The sequence below is a fragment of the Cavia porcellus genome, unplaced genomic scaffold (genome assembly GCF_034190915.1).
Source record: "Cavia porcellus strain 051 isolate PalLab524CR breed Dunkin Hartley unplaced genomic scaffold, mCavPor4.1 scaffold_5, whole genome shotgun sequence".
NCBI lineage: Eukaryota > Metazoa > Chordata > Mammalia > Rodentia > Caviidae > Cavia > Cavia porcellus.
The window spans coordinates 59,730,459-59,748,087 of NW_026947488.1; the positions used below are offsets into that span (position 1 = coordinate 59,730,459).

The 17,629-nt window shown below is 35.2% G+C and overlaps 1 protein-coding gene across 15 annotated transcripts in view; it reads left to right on the forward strand.

The window, feature by feature from the left end:
• The window catches only part of Cep63 (centrosomal protein 63), a 60,240-nt gene that overhangs the window by 5,189 nt on the left and 37,422 nt on the right, over nucleotides 1-17,629 (forward strand). For 10 of the 15 annotated variants that reach the window (XM_013159915.3, XM_013159914.2, XM_063249029.1 and 7 more), the window contains exons 2-3: nucleotides 4,765-4,833; nucleotides 5,938-6,115. In XM_013159915.3, coding sequence (XP_013015369.2) covers nucleotides 4,790-4,833; nucleotides 5,938-6,115 — 222 coding nt within the window. In that variant the 5' untranslated portion in view covers nucleotides 4,765-4,789. The remainder of the gene's footprint in view (nucleotides 1-4,764; nucleotides 4,834-5,937; nucleotides 6,116-17,629) is intronic. The other 5 variants (XM_063249031.1, XM_023560068.2, XM_023560067.2 and 2 more) reach the window with 2 other exon arrangements.

Genomic DNA, 17,629 nt, shown 5'->3' on the forward strand with positions numbered 1-17,629 from the left:
CCAACACCTGCACTATGGAGGAGGAAAGGTTTATTTGGTTCACAGTTTACAGAGGTTGCAAAGCAGGGCACTATGTCTTGTTCTTAGATCATAATTAATATTATTATTATTATTATTATCATTATTATTTGTAACAGGGATTAAACTCAAGATCTCATGCTTTCAGGCAGGCACATGTGCGGCTAAACTAAATCCCTAGCCCTTTAGACCGTTTGTATTGATTTCTGAGTGGCAGTTTTCCCTTACATGGGCCGTTTTATTGTTATGCTGTTGCCACCTGGTGGTTATATGGTGATGCAATGCTTCAGTTTAATTTTATTTCTTAGCAAAACAAAAAAAACCCTGTTAAACCAAAAGAAGATAATGCTGATGTATTTTAAGGCCTGGAATTTTGTAAGATAAAGATTGCACATTTGTTGGGTCCAGAGAGGCACACTGCCTAAATTTGAATACTAGGACGTTAGTTTATAGATTACCATATTCAGATTATTTAACCTTATAAGCCTCAGTTTCCTCATAGTACCTGTTTTTTTATGAATATTGTGAAGATTGAAAATAACAAAGTAAACAGTGTAGGTTAGAACAGTATAGAATTCAATTGATTTTTACCATATATTAGAAATTCTGTTAATTATTAAATAATAGTATCATCCAGAAAATGTATTACTGTATTTATATTACTAAATATATTACTATTTAACATAGCCTAAAGAAGAGTAGTTTTAGTAGCAATTATTTTGAATAGCTGTGGTTAAAAATTATCTTTTAAGAATGGCATTTTCCTAATATTTAATAACTATGTATGGTTGTCAAGATCGTGCTACTTGCATGAGACATTTTAGAGTCCCATAAAACAACGGGATGAAACCTTGAGGTTAGTGTTCATATCCTTCATTTTTCAGATACAAACACTGAAGCCCAAATTCACAGAATTAGTTAGTTGCAGAGTATGACTGCATGCTTGGTCTCCGTCTGGTACTTTGTGAACTCTGTACTGCTCTCCCAAAATGAACCAAAAGAGAGAATCTGGGTTATACTGTAATTTTTTTTTTTTTTTTTTTTTTTAGCAGAAAATATTTGAGAGAGAGAAAGCTTTTGTCTGAGAGACAGAAGGGGTCCTGAGTTGGTTGCCAAACTGTCTTTTTTAGCAACTTTTATAGAGTAAAACCACAAAGTAAGGCAGATCTAAGGTGGGGAAAACAAGGGAATTCACAAGGTGGGTATAAGGTGGGATAGAACTGTGGTCCACCAATAAGATTAATTGCTCAGGTAAAACTGACTAAATTGGAGACAGATGGGGAGGTGAGTCACATGCACTTAAAGAGCAGTGAGTCTTCCTTAGGTAGTTGGAATGGTGACTCCTGGCTTTCTCTGGGTGTTAGGGACCTATTTAGAATATCAATCATTAGGATGTGGGTGTATTTGTTTGATCTTTTGTTTTGAGGCCTGGGCCACAACAGGAGTTCTGTCTCTCCCCACAGTTGCAAGGTATCTAGCCTTCTGTACTGGCTCCTTCAAGGACCTAGACCTGTCTGACTGCCTATAATGTTTTTATGTGACTCAGTTGCCTGTAACAGTCCCCCCTCTGGAAAAATACCCTGAACTGCCTCGAGGGAATAATGGGTGATGACCGATCTGGCTTCTTCAGGCTGAAAGGGATCAAAGTTGTGGGTTGGCAGTGGGATACTCTGCAGAGGTTTTATCTAAAAGCCTTCAGTAGACACCAGACATTTTTATCTTGGGTAAGCACACAGCTTTAAGTCTGGAGAGACAAAGGAAAAGAAACAATTAAGTATGTATGGGCCAAATAATAGAATTATTAGAATAATTATGAGTTCAGGTAACAAAGATTTCCACCAAAAGAAACTAGTACAGCTTTCTATAAGGAGGATAAAGATAAGGTTCAGGAAATTTTAGAGTCTGACGTGTCATTGACTTGTCTAATATCTTGAACAACTATTGAGATATTAGTAGGATGGATGAGGAATATACATTTAGTTTTTATAATTGCATAAGTATCTTCTGTGCTGTTAGACTGTCTGTATCTCCAATGTTGGAGAATGGCCTATCTCATTAGTTTTACTTCTTGCATTTAGGAGAGAGACCAGCTATGCTGTAATTTAAGGCCTGCAGAGTATAATTAGTTAAGGTCTCAATATGTGTCCTATGACCTTTTCTCTGGACAAGATCTGGTGAATCCCAGTAGAAGGAATATAGCTTATTTCTTACTGGTTTTATCTGTATGATGCCTTGGGGTTTGGCACCTTCAAGGCAAAAACAAATTTTAATCAAAGCATGTATAATCCAAGTATGTATATAAAGCCGTGTTTAATCAAAGCATGAGCATTAGAGCTGACAGGTAAGTTAGAAACTTTCTTAAGGGATAGATAGCAGTTGTAACCCATTGACATTTAGGTCCCTTTATTGATAAAGTCTGGCATTTTGTCATAAATCCCTCTAGCTTTAATTATAATTATCTCTAAGTTTTTGATAATGTAGGAGAACCAGATTAGTATATTATTTTGACAAATGAAAAACTTGTTTCTTATTTTTTTTTTTTTTTTGGTGCCAGGGATTGAATTTTAAGACTTCACGCTTGCCAGGCAGGCACTTATGCCACTGAGCTAAATCCCTGGTCTCTCTTCTTAAGTTTTTATACATGAACAATAACATGTACTGTATTTATAAAAACAAGTCTTAGCGTCATTTTGATTAGTTGGCAACCTGGATATATATTACAGCATTTAGATTGAATAAAACCTCTCCAGAATTGGAGTTGGGCTTTTAGTTAAACTAAAAGAAATGAATGAATAGAAAGTTATTCTAGTTACAATTTAAGCAAGATATTTTGAAAAAAAAAAAAGATATTTTGGTGACAGTTTATTGAGGCATAATACCTGGAAGGAAGACCAGAGTTGAGAAGAACAGAGACATGTGCCAATGTCCAGCAATTGGCTGGTTTTTACCTCTTGTCATGATTACTAAGGACTCCTCCAAGGAGATGGCAGGCAGAGAGGACAGTCTGGCTGGGGAGACAAGTGCCCTGAGGCCCTGCTGGACCAGCTGATAGGATGGGTCTGAACTCTGGATAGACTGTAATTTGACTGTTACTATAGTTTGTAAGGAAGCAGAAAGTGGAATGAAACATAGGAATCCTTTTCTTTGAGTTTATATTTTGTGTGATATGGTGAAATATGTAAACAACCAGAATAAAAATCTTCCCTATTATACTTGTGCATAGTTTAATAGCTCTTGCCAATATTTTTGGAAATGATGCAAACAAAGTACAGTGGTTTTCTTTTCTTGTCTTTTTGAGACTGGGCTTTTCTGTGTAGTTCAGGCTGGCTTTGACATACATCACTGTGGCCCATGCTGGCCTCGAACTCCCCGTGATCCTCCTGCCTCAGCCTCCTGAGTCCGGGGATTACAGATATACACCACTCTGCCTGGCTTCAGTGGTTTTATTTTCTGGCATTCTTATCTTTCTGTGTGTCTCTCTAATATTCTGTGTGTATTTATCACACTGGGGAAGCATTTTGGGTTAATTTTTCCTGTTCCATAGTGAACTATTAATTCTTTGAAAAAGGCAATGTCTTTCATTATTTATGCAGCGCTAGTAAATCATGGAATTATTTATTGAATAAAAAGAATATGCTCTTGAACCGATATAATTTTCACATGTGGCGTAAGAACAGAAGGGTAGAACCTCCACACCAGTCTTTGGTCACTGCCTAAAGGTTGTAATTTGAAGGCTAAAGAAGAGAGAACAGTTTCTTAGGAGGGAAATGTGGCTTGGCCTTGGATATTTTAAAGATTTATGGTGAGAGCAGAAAAAGCTGTTGTCACGCTCCACATTGGCACTCTGAATTAATCTCCTTTCCTTTCTTACTCTCGCCATCCTTTTTCATCCTTTTCTGCCTCTGCACCTCTTCTGCTTGACCTTTTTTGTGGTCCTCCAGTCATGACCAGTGTAAGTGAATAAAAGGAGGGGAATTAAAATGAGCTCAGCCAAGAGCACCTGACATAGGCCATGCTGAAATGCAGCACTAAGGCTCTGGAGCTGCAGAGACGAATAAAAACATTTTTGTTTTTGCCTTTGAGGAATAGAAATTTTAGTAAGGAACAAGTATGTGCAAAAAACTTCAACTTCTGCAGTTTGTAATGTTAACTTTTGTAATTTGTGATGTAATTTGTAACTCTTATGGAAAGAGAAGGAGCTATCAAGTTCAGAAGAGGCTGGCTTTCAGGGGAGGAAGGACATTGTAGGAAGGGCTGTGGGCCTCTTTCCTGGGGTGAGGTTGTCAATTGTGGACCAAGGAGTTTAACTTCAGTGTATTCTGCCTTTTTAAAAAATTCACAACTCAGTTTTTAAAAGAAGAAAAGCTACATTTTCCTCTGATGTGTGTGTCCCCAATTTCTTCCTCTTATTTGTAGATTTATTTTGGGGGAGGGGGTCAGTGTTTCTTTGGTAGAAAGACATTACCACCATCTATAAATTAAGAATTAGGCATAGGCGATGAGTTATCAACAGCAATTAGAATAATCTTCATTTAGTGTAAAATATATTTGGTTCTAAGTTTCTTGTGATATTCTTTGCTTCTGCAGTCTGCTGCATTTTCTCATTGTGATTCATATGTTTTCATTCACATTCTTAAGTTGAACTTGGAAGGTTAGAACTTACACAGTGATTTTTCTTATCTCTTTCTCTCTCTGTCTCTCTGCCTCCCTCCCTCCTTCCCTTCTTACCTCTCTCTACTTTCCCAGTGGCTACAACAAAGGGAACTTGGCGATGGAGGCGTTGTTGGAAGGAATACAAAATCAGGGGCATGGTGGGTAAGTTTGCTTTTGACCTTGTGCTTCTCACTGGAGTTTAAGTGTATCTGAGTTATGCTTTTGATGATACTGCGCTTGAGTACAGAAGCAAAAGTATTTCATGAAAGCTAGGCTGACCTGTGCCATGTTTGTGGACAGAATGTCTCTTTCAGATATTTGTCTCATCTTAGCATTGTGAAGCTAAACTCTCGATTAAGTTTTCTCTTCAAAAACAAAAATACAAGAGGTTCTGTGACTCTTAAGAATGTATGCTCTTGTAAAAAAGCACTTGTTAGTGATTAGAACCCTCTGTGACCATTCCTGTAAATGTCTTCAAGTCTAATACATCTGTGCCCACCTCTGTTTTTCCTCTGCAACATCTGGTATCTTCTTAAACTTGGAAAGACATCAAGAAGTTTACAGTAATAAGGAAGTTACTGTAAGTTTCCAGTAACTGGAAAGAAATAGTTGAATTAAATATGACTTAAAGATACATTTCTGGAAACAGCTTTTGAAACTGTACTATCACTTTCCTGCTTGCTCTAAAGGCTTTCTCTTTTGGTCAGGTGAGAACATGACATAGGCTTCCCTGGGTGCTTCCTGAAGGCTTCACTAAAACCTCACAAAAGAGCTAGTTGTGAAAGTCTCACTGTGTAAGCCAGATCTAAAATGTTATTCTTGTGTTTGATTAGGCTTTAGGTTGCTCATCATAGGAAGATAAAATGGGCTATGGAATAAATAACTTTAATACGAGCATTGACACGTTTCCGCTGGCTTGAACCTGTGGTGGTACTTGCATGATTGTTCCATCAGGTGGCTTGAACCATTGGTGGTACAAATGGATTTAATCACTTTCATTGGTCTTTTTATTAATAAAGTTAATAAAAACTGCCTGATGGGACAGTCATACATCTACCAGCAGTGCTTCAAGCTGCTTGGCAGCAGGACATACAAATTATAGCTCTGTGGTGAACGCATTAAAAGCAAACCCTGATTTTTGCTTCTAACAGTATATTGACATTGTTCTTCTTCTGGTAGGCTTAATCTGCAATATTTTTATATGTGAAAGATGGAAAAATCTATGTGCATATGTTCTATATTTTTAATGGTATATTTGTATTTTAGCGGATTTTTGACATCCTGTGAAGCAGAACTACAAGAGCTCATGAAACAGATTGACATAATGGTGGCTCATAAAAAGTCTGAATGGGAAGGGCAGACACATGCTCTGGAAACTTGCCTGGACATCCGTGATCGGGAACTTAAGACCCTTAGGAATCAGTTGGATATGAAACACAAAGAGGTAAAGCAGTCAAATCTCTTTTTTTTTCTTCCATATTTTAACCTTATTCTTTATATTATACATGTTTCTTGAGTATTTATGAAAGCATTTGTGTGCCATATTACTTTCTTTATTTTTATTTTAATTCTAATGGTTTTTTTCTATAAGGAAAATTCATTATGAAAATGTATAAGAACATTACTGTGTATTTCAAGATCATTTTACTTTGGTCAAGTATGTGGAGCAGGTTCAAAGAAATTACCAGGAAACTAAAAAGTCTATTGAAAGCTGGCATAACAGCTTGAAAGAAACTAAGGATAGATTATCTGAACTGGAGGACAGATTTGTAATGTGGGAGCATGAAATGAAAAACTTCTTAAAAATAACAAGAAAACAAGCAGCAATAATACAAAGGCTTGAAGATGATAAGAGGATCTATAACTTAAGAATTAAGAACATAAAAGAAGAAGTAGGGACACAAACAAATGAACTACAAAGGCTAGTCACAGAAGTAATCCAAGAGAATTTCCCTAATTTAGCAAAAGGTAAAGATACTCAGATGTATGAGGCATACAGGACCCCAGGCACCTAAAACCCAAACAGAACAGCACCCAGGCATATAATAATCAAAATTCCAGGAATCCAATATAAGAACAGAATATTAAGAGCTGTCAGAGACAAGAAACAGATCACTTACAAGGGAACACCCGTCAGAATTACAGCAGACTTCTCGGCACAAACCATCAAATCACAAAGAGTGTGGGGTAAATAACTCAGCTTTGAAAGATAATAACCTCCAGCCAAGATTGATATATCCTGCACAACTGTCCGTAGAAATTGATGGAAAAACAAAGTGCTTATAGGATAAAGACGAACTAGGGGAATTTGCAACCACCGATTCAACTCTACAGAGAATACTGCAGAACATTCTAAAAAAAGAAAAATACCAAGATTCCAGAAACAGTGGCAGAGAGGCCACAATGAATGGAGCAGAAAGCAAAATGAAGAAGACAAACTGACAACTAGTGACAGGAAAAGAGCTCAACAGAAATGAGGCAGAGAAGGTTGGATGGTAAGAACAGCTGTTTTGGAGAAAACAAGACATCATAATAGCTAGTGCTGATTTAGTATCATCTTGTTTTGAAGTCCCATCAGGCTTTTGTTCTTCTGTCTCCATAGGTCTTAACATGTTGTATCTTATTGGATTTTATTATATGTGATAATATAAACAAAAACTTTTATAGACAAGGAGATTATACAGAAAGCATTGTTCATTTTCTGTTAGTTGGTTTTAAATACCCTGTAATACTGTCATTCTCTTGAATGGTATTGTCTTGATATGTTTGATGCTACAGTATACGAAGTTATATTCAAAGATTTCAAGGAAAGAGACACTATGGTAACTACTTTTATGTCGGGATATCTGGTGGTGAAATACTATTTTGCTTAAATGGTTATGTTTTGACCTGTGCTGTTTTGTTGTTATGTCCTCTTTTATCTCAATCTCCTTTTTTATTATTTACTTTTTTATTTTTATCTTTTTAATTAAGGGAAAAATTTAAAAATAGCAGGACTTATTATAGTAACCCACTTTGATTTCCTATTAACTTGATTTGAAACCTTGTATTGCTCTCGCCTCTTGCTTTGACTGATTTTCCTCTATTCTGTTTTGCTTGATACTACCAAGTTCGAGAGTATAGGCAACAACTGTGCAGACAATAAGATTCATTATGACGCCCATTCTGGTTGACTGTTACCTTCTTTTGAAGTCCTGTAATGTCTCCAATGTTTTGGTTTTGTTCTTTACTGTTTTGTTCAATTTTATTATAACTGATGATATAGTCAATTCTTTTTAAGATAGCAAGAGGCATTATGGTAACCATTGTTGATCACCTTGTATTTTGTTTTTGCAGTATGTATTATGTCCATCCTTTTGATTTGACTGACTCTGTTTTGTTATGTCACATTTGGTTTTATTCTCTTCAAAAAAAGTAATAAGAACTGTGGGAGTAATAAAACCCAAAATGTGTAATTGTCATTGTACAAAAGAGGAAAAGAAAGTGCTCTAAAGGATATAACTGCATATATATTTAAGTGTATAAGATAACTGTATTACTGAATTTTGTTGGATCATTGAACAGAACTGTTTGCAGTCTCACTGTTTGAATGTCCACTTTATATACTTTAACTTTGTAACTTGAACAACTATTTCTAAGATGACAATATGTAATCTATTAACTAGTGATTTCTTACTGTTTATTTTTCCTGAAATTCTATATAACTCGTACCCTTTTTCTGTTTTTTTCTTTTTCTCCTTAAATAAAATTAAAAAAATAATAATATTACATAAAAGTAATAGAAAAAGCCAGCAAAAAATCCAAACTAACCACACCCCCAAAAAAGAAAACAAATTGATCCCCCCTCAAAAAGGAAGAAGGAAATAGGGGAGAAAGACCCTCTAAATACCACAATAAATCAATGAATGAGAAAGTAACAGGTCAAAATTGTTTTTCTATGTATTTCCACCTGAGCATTTCTTTCCTGTACCTGGAGTCTTGGGATCCAACAAGTCACAGTTCCCTTTTCTTTACTTGATAACTTGTGGGTTTGTGATGTGACACCTCTGCTGAAGAGGTTCCTCCATCTGTAAACCCAAGACCATGGCAGCTGGACCTCAGCTCTTGGTGAGACATTGGAAATAGTCAGATGACCAGTAGATAGTGGAGCAGGGAATCAAGCAGACCTTTGGACTCAAAGCCATCATGCTCAGTGAATTACACACCCATTGAACTTGACCTCCCACTGCAGAATGCAGGTTCCTTGGGCTGAGGATTTAGCCCAGTGGCTTAAGCCCCTGCCTGGGAAGCATGAGGTCATGAGTTCGATCCCTGGCAACAACAACAACAACAACAACAAAAAAAAAAAAGAATGCAGGCTCCTACTTGTCTTAATTCAGACTTTGCAGGAGATCTTAGGGCATCAATGTCTGTCCCTCACCCTTTCCACCTCTTTTATCTCCCGTGGCTATCTCGTACCATCACTGGTAGGGTAACATTCCAGTTCTGTGGCTCAGTTTCACACAATCACACAATTCATTTTGAAAGATAAATGCTTTATACATTTTCTGATTACAGCTTTTGAGTTGGTTGTTTTTAATGGACATTGCTGCTGCTATTATCTTCAGTTCCTTGTAAGGACAGGTTGACCTAATAGAACAGGTAAAGAATTTTGGCTGTCTTTTTTTTTTTTTTTTTTTTTTTGCTAAATGGCTTTGGACAAATAACCTAACTTCTTTTATCCTGTTCATAATGTATAATATTTGGATATAATCTCTCTGTTTGAGTACACATGCCGATAAGAAATCATATAAGAAATCACTTTAAAAACTATAGATTATTTTGCAATGATAGATTAGGTTTGGGATATAGCTTAGAGGGAGAGCCCTTGTCTCATATCTGTTGAGGTGTAGTCCCCAAACACTACACATTAAACAATCATTTATTTCAACTATTGTTTCTGTTGTCTGTGCAATCTGACTGTCATTTCTCTAATTAATCACTCTGTTAATCTTAGTATTTGACCTCTTTTTTTGCTTTTTTTGTTCTTTAAGAAATTTAAATATTGGTCAGTTCCCATTATGAACCACACACTGTACATAAATAAAATTAAATGTTTTCTTCACATTTAATATTTGTGCTTACTACAAAAAATATTTCTGCATGGCTCATGAGAAAACACACATACATACACACACAAAACAACACATGATTTTCTGCCCCACTCCTCAGAACTTAGAATCCTTGCTATTCTGAAGCAGCAGTTTCAATGCCTTTGATTGTTTTGATATTTTCCCCATTTTCAAATAACATTTTATGCTATTGTTTCTTGATTTTTAGTTTTAGCACTTTGACTAATGATCTACTATTATGAAAGATGAGGGATTTGCTCTCCGAGATATAATTGCCCATCCTTTCATCTTGCTAGGAGTTTGTATTTTAACTTTTTTCTTAGATGTATTTAGTATTTGCATCATTAACATAGTTATTCATAGCTGAGTGAGATACAACTATAGTTAAACTTTCTATTTTTTAAAAAATTTTTCTGGGACTTAGTAATATTCTCATTTTCATTTGTTTTTGTTAAATATGCATATAGTGCCATTGTTTCTCTAAATTCTCTGACACAAGTGCAGGTCTTCTCTTAGTATGTTCAAACTTATTAGGTAATCAGTCCATTTTCTTTGTTTTTTTTCTGTGTGAGTTCTTTCCTGCATTGAGCCATTTTCAAATACAGCTAAGTTACCCTTGAAGCTGCAAAGAGAGCTGTCATGTTGGAAACTTCCTTCACCTCTATTTAGGGGTTTCTATACTTTTCTCTTTTGATTCTTTATATTCTCTGTCTTCTTCATAAGTTTACTTTTCCATTTTGGTAGACTATACTTTTGAGATCGTACCTGTCGGGAAATTTTTATTTTCTTTTCAGGTCTATGTAAAACGTAGGTTGATTATAAAATTTTATATTTAGTTAAGTGTGAATGTTTACAACTTATTTCCTAATGGCATTATAAGTAGTTTATGCCAATCTACTTACTGAGAACAAATAGGTAAGTTAGATTTTTAAAAATGAAATTGAATTAAAGTGCTAACAGAATTCTGAAGATTACCAGGCCACAATCTGGAAGGCCCCAGAGAGGTGAGCTGGTGTTGGAGGCTGTTATTACCTGAAACCAGAGAAGGTAACTGAAAGGATAAAAGGCTAAATGAGATTCCTAGTAATTTAGAGGGCAAAGGGAATCAAGCATTTGGTGCTACAAATTGGTTCTGGGCCTCTCTTTCCTTGGGAGTAGGGAAAATGAAAGGCTGCAGCCATAGAATAAGAGCAAACCAGACACATAGTCAGGCCATTTTGAAATAAATTACCATTCAGTTTGAAATATTTAAATCTCTGAAATCAGATTAAGGTGATGTTGGAGTACTGCTCTGCTTGGCATTCTTCAAATATTAGGACTTCTAGGAACCTGGAAGAAGCAAATTCAGATTTTCTCCAAAGGAAAAAAATCATTACAGATCTTAAATTATTTTTAAAAATAATTAATGCAAATATACTACATGGTACACACTCAGAAAATAGCCCCACTCATACAAGCAGACAAAAACAAAAACAAAAAAAGAGAGAACTAATATAAGCAATAGAAAATAGAAATAAACCATGACTGATCTAGGTATTGAGATTATCATGCTCAGAATTTACAATAGCAGTGTTTTCTATGATCAGGCATTTAATAATAATTGAAAACTATACGAAGCTTGAAATTTTAGAACTGAAAAAAAATTAGGACAACTGAAATTAAGGCTTTAGGGGCCAGGAATGTAGCTCAGTGGTACAGTGCCTGCCTGGCAAGTGCAAGATCCTGAGTTTGATTCTTGGTACCAAAAAAAAAAAAAAAAGAAAAGGAACAAAATTAAAACTTTGAAGATTAAGGGGTTGTTAATGCTTGAAGAGACAACAGAAGAAAATGTATAGAATAAAAATGATAGAAAATGTTGATGAAAGATAAAAGGAACAAGGCAAGGGTACACTCTTACCACTCTTATTCAGTATAGTTCTTAAAATTTATTTTTAAATTTTTATTTATTTTTTATTTAGTTCTTGAAATTTAGCTAGAGGAATTTAAGAGAAAAAATAAAAAGGACACAAATAGAGATGGAAGAAATCAAATTATTCTTGTTTTCAGATTATATGATGCTATACTTAGAATGCCCTAAAGATTCTACCAGAAGAGTAGATAAATTCAGCAGTGTAGCAGATACAAAATGAACATTAAAAAATTAACTGCTTTACTCTACACCTGTAAAGAAACAGTGAGAAAAAGTTCAGGAGAACAATTCCATTCAGAGAAGCTTCAAATAAAATAAAATACATACCTAGGTATCAGTCTAATCAAGAAAGTAAAAGACCTCTGCAGTGAAAATTTCAGAACTTTGAAGAAATTTTTTATGTATATAAATTTTTTTATTAATAATAGAAGTTAAAATTAAAACCAGTAGATTGTATTATATACTCACTAGAAGAGTAAAAACACATTCTTAAAAATTAAAAAAGACAAACAATCACAAAGAAATTGAAATGTCCAATACTATTAGTGCTAAATTTGTATACCAAGATTGGAAGATGATTTGGAAGTGTCTACAGAAGCATGTCCTATAAACCATAGGTTCTACTACAAGACAGAAGAGAAATGTGTCCAAATTTCTACAATAATTCTAAAAGAGTAACAGTTGAAGTAGAAAAATAGTAGTTTCGTTACTACTGGGAAGCATAGAGGGGATATTGTTGCATAGAGGAGGTGAGGTTTTCTGGGATATTGCTAATGTTGCATTTTTTTATCTAGGTAACAATTACAGGTCATTTTCTCTTTGTGACGTGTCTTGGACCTATAGAATTGTGATATTTGTCTTTTTATTAATAAAATCAGATTTATTATATAAAAAGTACTGAAGAAGAGGGGCTGGGGATTTAGCTCAGTGGCATAAGCGCCTACCTTGCAAGCAGGCAGTCATGAGTTCAATCCCTGGTACCGATAAAAAAAAATAAATAAATAAAAATAAAAAACTGGAGAAGAGCAGAAAGTAATGATGGTAAAAGGGGAGTAGGAAACACTTTGGCTATGTCAATTATATTTCCTGTGGTACCGATTTCTTTATTTGTTACTATTTTTATGTTTATTGGTACGTGTTTGCTTTATATAATGAATTCATTCATCATGGAACACTTAATATCTTAAATCTTTCTATTTCTTGCCTTCTCTTTCTTTTCTAACCCCTCCCTCTATCTGTAGTTCCACTTTCCATTTGTAGAGTATTTTCTGTTTTATAATACCTATGATTTATTTGGCCCTTTATTTTTACTTTGGGTTTCTTATATAAGAGAAACAGTACATTATTTAAACTTATGTGTTTGATTTATTTCACCTGACGTTATGGTCTTAAGCATTTTCCTACAAATGATTCAAATTTATCCTTCCTTATAAGTGAGTAGTACTCCATTGTGTATATGCAGTGCAACACATTTTATCCATTCCTCTGTTGATGAACATGTAGGCTGTTTCAAGATTTGGCTGTCATATGTTGTGCTGATTTAAACACAGGTATGCATGTATCACTGTGTATGTATGTTTAACATTTTCAGGAATGTTTCGTTTCTAGAAAGGGAATAGCTGGATTGAATAGAATTTCAACTTTTTGTTTTTGGGGACTCTCCATACTGATTCACAAAGTGGTTATAGTTTATATTCCTACCAACAATATAGAATATTTTCCCTCTATTTCCCCACCAGCTTTTGATAACATTGATTTCTTTGTGTTGTTTTGTTTTGTTTTTGGTACCAGGGATCAAACTCACAACCTCAAGCTTACCAGGCAAGTGCTTGAGCCGCTGAGTTAAATCCCCAGCCCATCATTGATTTTTTGATGATAGCCATATTTTCTAGAGACAGATGGAATCTCAGTGTTGTTTTAATTTGCATTTCTTTCGTGGCTAATGAAGCTGAACATTTTTTGGTGTATTTATTGGCCATTTGTACCTGTAAGTTGTTTTTATTCATTTAGGTTACCTAGTTTTTGATTGGTTTTTCTATTACGTGTGTGGTGGTCTTTTTTGAGTTTATATGTTTTAGATATTAGTCCTTTGTCCAAAATGTAGCTGGCAGCAATTTACTCAATTTTGTAGTTTGGGGTTGGGGATTTAGCTCAGTGGCATAAGCACCTGCCTTGCAAGCGCATGGTTGTGAGTTGGATCCCCGGTACCAATTAAAAAAAAAAGAAAAACAGAACGAATTTTGTAATTTGTCAGTTCACTCTGTTGCTTCCATTGTTCTGCAGGTTATTAACTTGCTGTAATACCATTTATTGATTTTTGGTGTTACTTCTTTCATCTGTTCAAAAGTCCTTACCTATCCCTATGTCTTCAAGAGTTTTACCTATTTTATCCTGCAGCTGATTCAGTGTTCCTGATCCATTTAGCTTTTTTAAAATACATGGTGGAGACATGGTTCTCGATTCAGTCTTCTGCATATGTAACCAGTATTCCTGGTACCATTTATTAAAGAGACTATTTTTGTCCAGCAAATGTTTTTTGCCTCTTGGTTAAAGATCAGATAAGCTAGTGTGCCTGGGGTTGTTTCTGCATCCTCTATTCTGTTCGATTGACCCATGTCTGTTTTTGTGCCAGTATCATGCTGTCTTTATCACTGTAGCTTTATAATGTAACTTGCAATCTGGAATTTTGATGCCACAAGATTTTCTCTTTTTACCTAGGATTGCTTTTGGTATTTAAAAATCTCTTCTGGTATCATATAAAGTTTAGGATTTTTTTAACTAGTTCTGTGAGAAATGCTGTTGGTATTTTGATTGCATTAAGTGTGTGAATCAGTTTTGTCAGTGTGACTGTTCTGACATTAGTCTGCTTTCCAGGAACAGCGTATAGCTTTCCATTTTCTTTTCAGTTTCCTTTTTTTAGAGTAGTATGATTTCCATTATAGAAGTCTTTTATCTCCTTGGTTAGGTTAATTCCTAAGTATTTAATTTGTTTTGAGAGTGTTGTGAATGACACTGTGTTCCTAATTCCTTTCTCAGTGGTTCAATTATTGGTGTACGGGAACATTACTGATTTTTATGGGTGTTTATTTTGAGACAAGGTCTCACTAATACTGTAGTTCAGGCTGGCCTTGGACCACTATGTAGCACAGGCTAACCTTAAACTTGCTGCAACCCTTTTGCCTCAGCCTCCTGAGTGCTGGGATTATAGACATATTCCACCATGCCCTGCTCTATGTGTTGATTTTGTATTCTGATACATTGATGAATCCATTAGTTCTAGGAGTTATCTGGAAGAGTTTTTTCTTTAAAGAAGTGTCTCCTGAGAATAACTATAGTTTATTTCTTTTCTGTACATGTCTTTTTTTCTGTATGTTTCTTTCGCTTGCCTGTTTGTTCTGGCTAAAGTTTCGAGTGCTGTGTTTGTGGAGCAAGAGTGGTGATAGTGGACATCATTGTCTTGTTCCTGTTATTAGAGGAAAATCTTTTAGTTTTTCTCCACTTAATATAATATTAGCAGTAGGTTTGTCATAAATGGCTTTTGTCAAATTGTGATGGAATCTTCAAGTATACCTATTTCATTCAGGGTTTTTAAAAATCATAAACAGATGTAGATTTTCTGACTTTTCTTTTTGTACTGGGATGATCATGTGATTTTTGTCCTTGCTTCTGTTTGTATGATGTATTACATTTATTGATTTGTGTAGATTGAACTAGCCTTGCATTGCTGGCCTAACACTTGCTTGATTGTGATATATGATCTATTTAATGATTCATTGCATTCTCTTTGCCAGTATCTCATTGAGGATTTTCACATCTTTGTTCATTAAAGAGATTTGTAGATAGTTTTCTTTTTAAATTGGTTTTTATCTGATTTTTGAGTTAAGTTAATGCTGTCTTTCAGGAATGAATTTGGTAGTACACCTTTCAATTTCAATTTGTATTCCAAGTGGTACAAGATACCCGATGGGACTGTCATGCATATACTGCAAGCGGTTTAAGCTGGCAGGAATGTGTTAAGCTGTCTGACCATTTTATTATTACCATTATCTGTTTAGTTGTATCATCTTTGAGTTTGTTGAATTTCTTTCATTTTTATCATTTTGAATAATTCAGTTACTTGGTTTTTTAATTTCTTCATATCATTGCAACTTGGATCTTCTTTGGAGCATTGGGGAGTTTTTGAAGAAATTTTGTTGCCTTGTTTGCCCATTCCTTGTTTTTTTTTAATTTTTGTTATTTTTTTTATGCTAAGAGTTGAGTATCAGGTGAGGTGGACTTTTTTTTTTAGAGAAAAAAAAAACAGATAAAAGGGTAGGAATAATATAGAAGTAGTTGTTCAAGTTGCAAAATCAAAGCATAATAAGTGGACAGACAGTCACACAGTGACAGTACAAACTATTTTGCTTGATGAACTAACAAAAACTTAGTGGTATGGTTATCTATCTTGCAGACTTAAACATACAAACAGTTATATCCTTTAGAGCACCTCCTTTCCCTTTCATTATTATAATATCTATTATACATTTTGTATGTTATTACTCTTTCAGTATGGAGATTCCTCGAAAAACTAGGATTGGAAGTTCCATTCAATACAGCTATTCCCTTCCTGAGTATTTTCCCAGAAAAACTGAAAAGGTCATGTCACAGTGATACATGTGCACCCATGTTTATAGCAGTGCATTCTGTAATAGCTAAATCTTGGAAACAACCAAAATGCCCATCAACCACAGAATAGATAAAAAAGATGTGGTATTTTTATACAATGGAACATTACTCAGCTATAAAAAGGATGATCTTGAGGCTTTTATAGGTAAATGGAGGCAACTTGAGACCATCCTCATAAGTGAAATAAGTCAGACTTACATTTGTAAATATCATACTGTTTTTCTAGTATAATAATTGGAAAGACTTTTTGCTCATATGGAAATGTCTAGTTTGTGTCTGCTTTCAGTGATATAATGTTGGCTTTGTTTGTATTTTGGTATTTATGTATCTCTATGACTAACTTGGCTTCCTAGGCTTGGATCACTGTTTTGCAAGGATAAAATCCCTACTGGTCATAATTACTTTAACAGACCCAATCATACATCAAACATGTACATTAACACTTTAACGGTTTCAACCCTTTTATTAATGCCTCTTACAGAATGTTCTGTACTGCTTCTAATAAACTGGGTTGTAGAGGGTAGACAAAGGAAAAGGAAACTATTTTGTTGGTATTTAATATTTGGATCTTGTATGCACGGTTGTGATGAGGCTTATTCTCATGTGTCTTCCAAAGATTCTGTTTAAATTAGACCACTAGGTAACTCTTACTCTGTGTCACACATCTACAGATACCTCCTGTATATGTGCTAGAAGGAAGGGAGGTAAGACAAGGGGATCAAAAAAAAGAAGAGAAAGGGCAAAAAAGGAAAAGAAAAAAAACAGATCAAAAGGAAGATTAAAAATGAAAAAGAACAACAACAAAGACCTCATGCCATTGTGAAAGCACAAAATCAAAGTATTCTCATAGTCCCATTTATATCCCCTTCGGGTTTGATTGCAGACTCTATGCTAGTTCCCCTCCCCGCACTGTTGCCTGCCTGTGTGCACAGGAGCTTGTCTATCCAGATGGCTCTCTGGGCCTGCCCCCTGGCTGCAGGCAGTGTTCTGGCCTTGGCTAATTATAGGCCTTTGTTACTGGCCCCTGATCTAGCCATGTCAGTTAATTTGGGGAGGGGAGCATATGGTGGAATTGGCACAGCACCCGTTTCTGTGTTGACTTCTGCCAGAGGCCTCTTGTTCCCCACTCCTTTCCTTCCAGGGCAAGTCCCACAGCCACTTTTGTGTTGTTCTTCATAAGCCTTGTGCCCATTGCATCTCCTAGATGCCCTCTGACGTGGGCACCATTATCATTTTCTCCACCCACTGTCTTTATTTAATCACTGTAACCCAC